This window comes from Empidonax traillii, unplaced genomic scaffold, assembly GCF_003031625.1.
Source record: "Empidonax traillii isolate 1590-97213 ecotype Southwest subspecies unplaced genomic scaffold, ASM303162v1 scaffold685:size505991, whole genome shotgun sequence".
Classification (NCBI taxonomy): domain Eukaryota; kingdom Metazoa; phylum Chordata; class Aves; order Passeriformes; family Tyrannidae; genus Empidonax; species Empidonax traillii.
The window spans coordinates 360,747-362,919 of NW_020955878.1; the positions used below are offsets into that span (position 1 = coordinate 360,747).

Sequence of the window (2,173 nt, forward strand, 5' to 3'; positions counted from 1 at the left end):
CTGCTGCTGCCACTTACGTAGATCATCCAGGCTGCGTAACGCTCTTTGAGGTTGTACAGCACAGCGGGTTCGTGGAGGTGGGTCATCATGGCCATGTCCTCGATTTTGTCGTACTTGGGAGGGTTCATGGAGAAGATTTGATCTTCCTTCACAGTCAGGGTCTGTCAGAGGGCAGGAAGGGACATGAATAGATGTCAGTTAAGAATCCACAGTAGGAAGGAAATGCTGTTTGTAAATCTTGCATTTTACTCACCTCTCCCCCTTCAGTCTTGACTGTGATCTTCCCTGATTCCCTACTCTGAATTGTGCTTTTCACATAGGATTCCTTTGCATGTACCACAAAGACGGATGACTTGGCATCAAAAGGCTTGTTCTGGGCCTCGATTCTCTCCTTCTCCGATTTTCGGAGGTAAGGAGCCGCCTCCCCAAAAATGGCCATCTCGGCGTCTGTCGACATGGCTGTGGTTTATAACATGCAGCAAGGCACGGCGCTGGAGTGGTGGCAGAGTGCTGAGGGGAAGGAAGAAAGTCCTTTGTACCTGAGACCTGAGTCTTGCTAGTGTTCTGTTCTGCCTATTCTTACAGTCTGCCTCTCTGTCTTACCTGCTTTTCACCCTAGATGTCTTTTAATTTACTTAATTTTAAAGAAGATATGTTTCTTTGATTAAAGTTAATTTTTTTTTTTCCTTATTGCAGTTTACATGTTCAGTTCAGATCTCATAGTGTTTCAGTAAGCTGTATGGAAAAGTTGGATTGATTGGCACAGTCAAAACTAATCAAAGATGCAGCAGAGATACCAAGCAAAAGCAGAAGAAGTACCAAGAGAAGTCATCTTATCAAAATTATGAAAGTCTGCTTGCATTCTTTCCCTCTTGCCCATTTTAAACCATGTAATTTATATTGACTATAGAGGTGGAGCAACATAAGGAAAAGGATGTGGACTAAGCAGAAGCAGAGGTATGAGCTGTCCATGCAAACATTTTTCCCCAGTTATAAATCAGATTTTGTCTCCTCTAGTTGCTCTGTCTTTTTCAGCTCAAGCTATTCCTTTAAGATTAACTTGTAGCGAAAGAGGAAAATAAAATAAAAAAAAAATTAATAAGAAACATTCAGAGGGATTTGACAAAATCTTAACTATACATGTGGTGGTGATTCACTTCCTCTTTCCTGGACTTCTGTTTCCAGGAAATCTGTTTTTAAGAGTTCTGTGCGTAAGAGGTCAATTATTTCCCAGCAGGTACCAAACAAATGTGTCCAACGCAATTATGAAAGGAAATTTGCTCTTTTAGAGAGCCCAGCTCAGGTAGAATTGTACTGCATTAGTGTGTATAGATGTAAAGGGGTGTGGAAAGTGGCCTTAAAGGTGCATAAAAAAAGCCAACTTGGAGTCTATTCCTATGGGGTAGGTAAATCAGTCTTACCTCTTGTGACACCAGCTGACTCTCAGGCTGGAAGATGGTCAATACTGAAAAAGAGAAATGCAACTTCCTTCTTATCTTTGCACAGACTCCCAAGGATAAGTTATAGGGGGAAAATATGCTGGTGACTTGAATGCAGAATCCAAATGTCTCTTGATACAGACAGTTCTTTAAGGAAAGCAGTTCTACAAGCAGTAGGAATGCAGTGAGATTCTGCCAGCACCCAGTCCTCCATACTCTTACCTTTAATCTTTCCACAGAGACAGAAGAGACTTGTCCTACGAGCACTTTTATAGGTTCTGGTTTGATCATTCAACTCCCTCCTCCTCTTTCGTAGGTCAAAAAATTTTTGGCAAAGCATTGTTTGGCAAAGTAGACTGGGTGCATGATTCCCATTCGGGCTCGTGGATATATTTAGAAATATCTGAAGTGTTCCTAGCTATGTGAATAAAACTCCTATAAATATTTTGACTAGGAATCTGGAAGGAGGAAATGCTGTCCAGCAAATAGGACAGCAGGACTGGGTCTTGGAATTGTTGGCTTCTCTTCTCCTGACTGTGAATTGCTGTTTGACATATAAGATTTGTGTGTCTCAGGACTCAGTAGCAGTGAGAAGGATTATTATTACAAGAGCTTTGGAGAGATTCTCTTCAGAAACACTCTGGAAAGAAGGAATAGGAACAGTCCAGTATAATCTAATTCTAAGACTGGACAACCATATCATGCTTGTGTTACGCATCTATTTACAACTCCTT

At 41.3% G+C, this 2,173-nt stretch overlaps 1 protein-coding gene across 1 annotated transcript in view; it reads right to left on the minus strand.

The window, feature by feature from the left end:
• Positions 1 to 472, minus strand: part of LOC114065641 (myosin-4-like) — a 20,070-nt gene extending 19,598 nt beyond the window's left edge. Inside the window, exons 1-2 of the mRNA XM_027899699.1 lie at positions 254 to 472; positions 18 to 161 (exon numbers count right to left, since the gene is read on the minus strand). Coding sequence (XP_027755500.1) covers positions 18 to 161; positions 254 to 457 — 348 coding nt within the window. The 5' untranslated portion in view covers positions 458 to 472. The remainder of the gene's footprint in view (positions 1 to 17; positions 162 to 253) is intronic.
• Between the last annotated feature and the right edge of the window lie 1,701 nt (positions 473 to 2,173).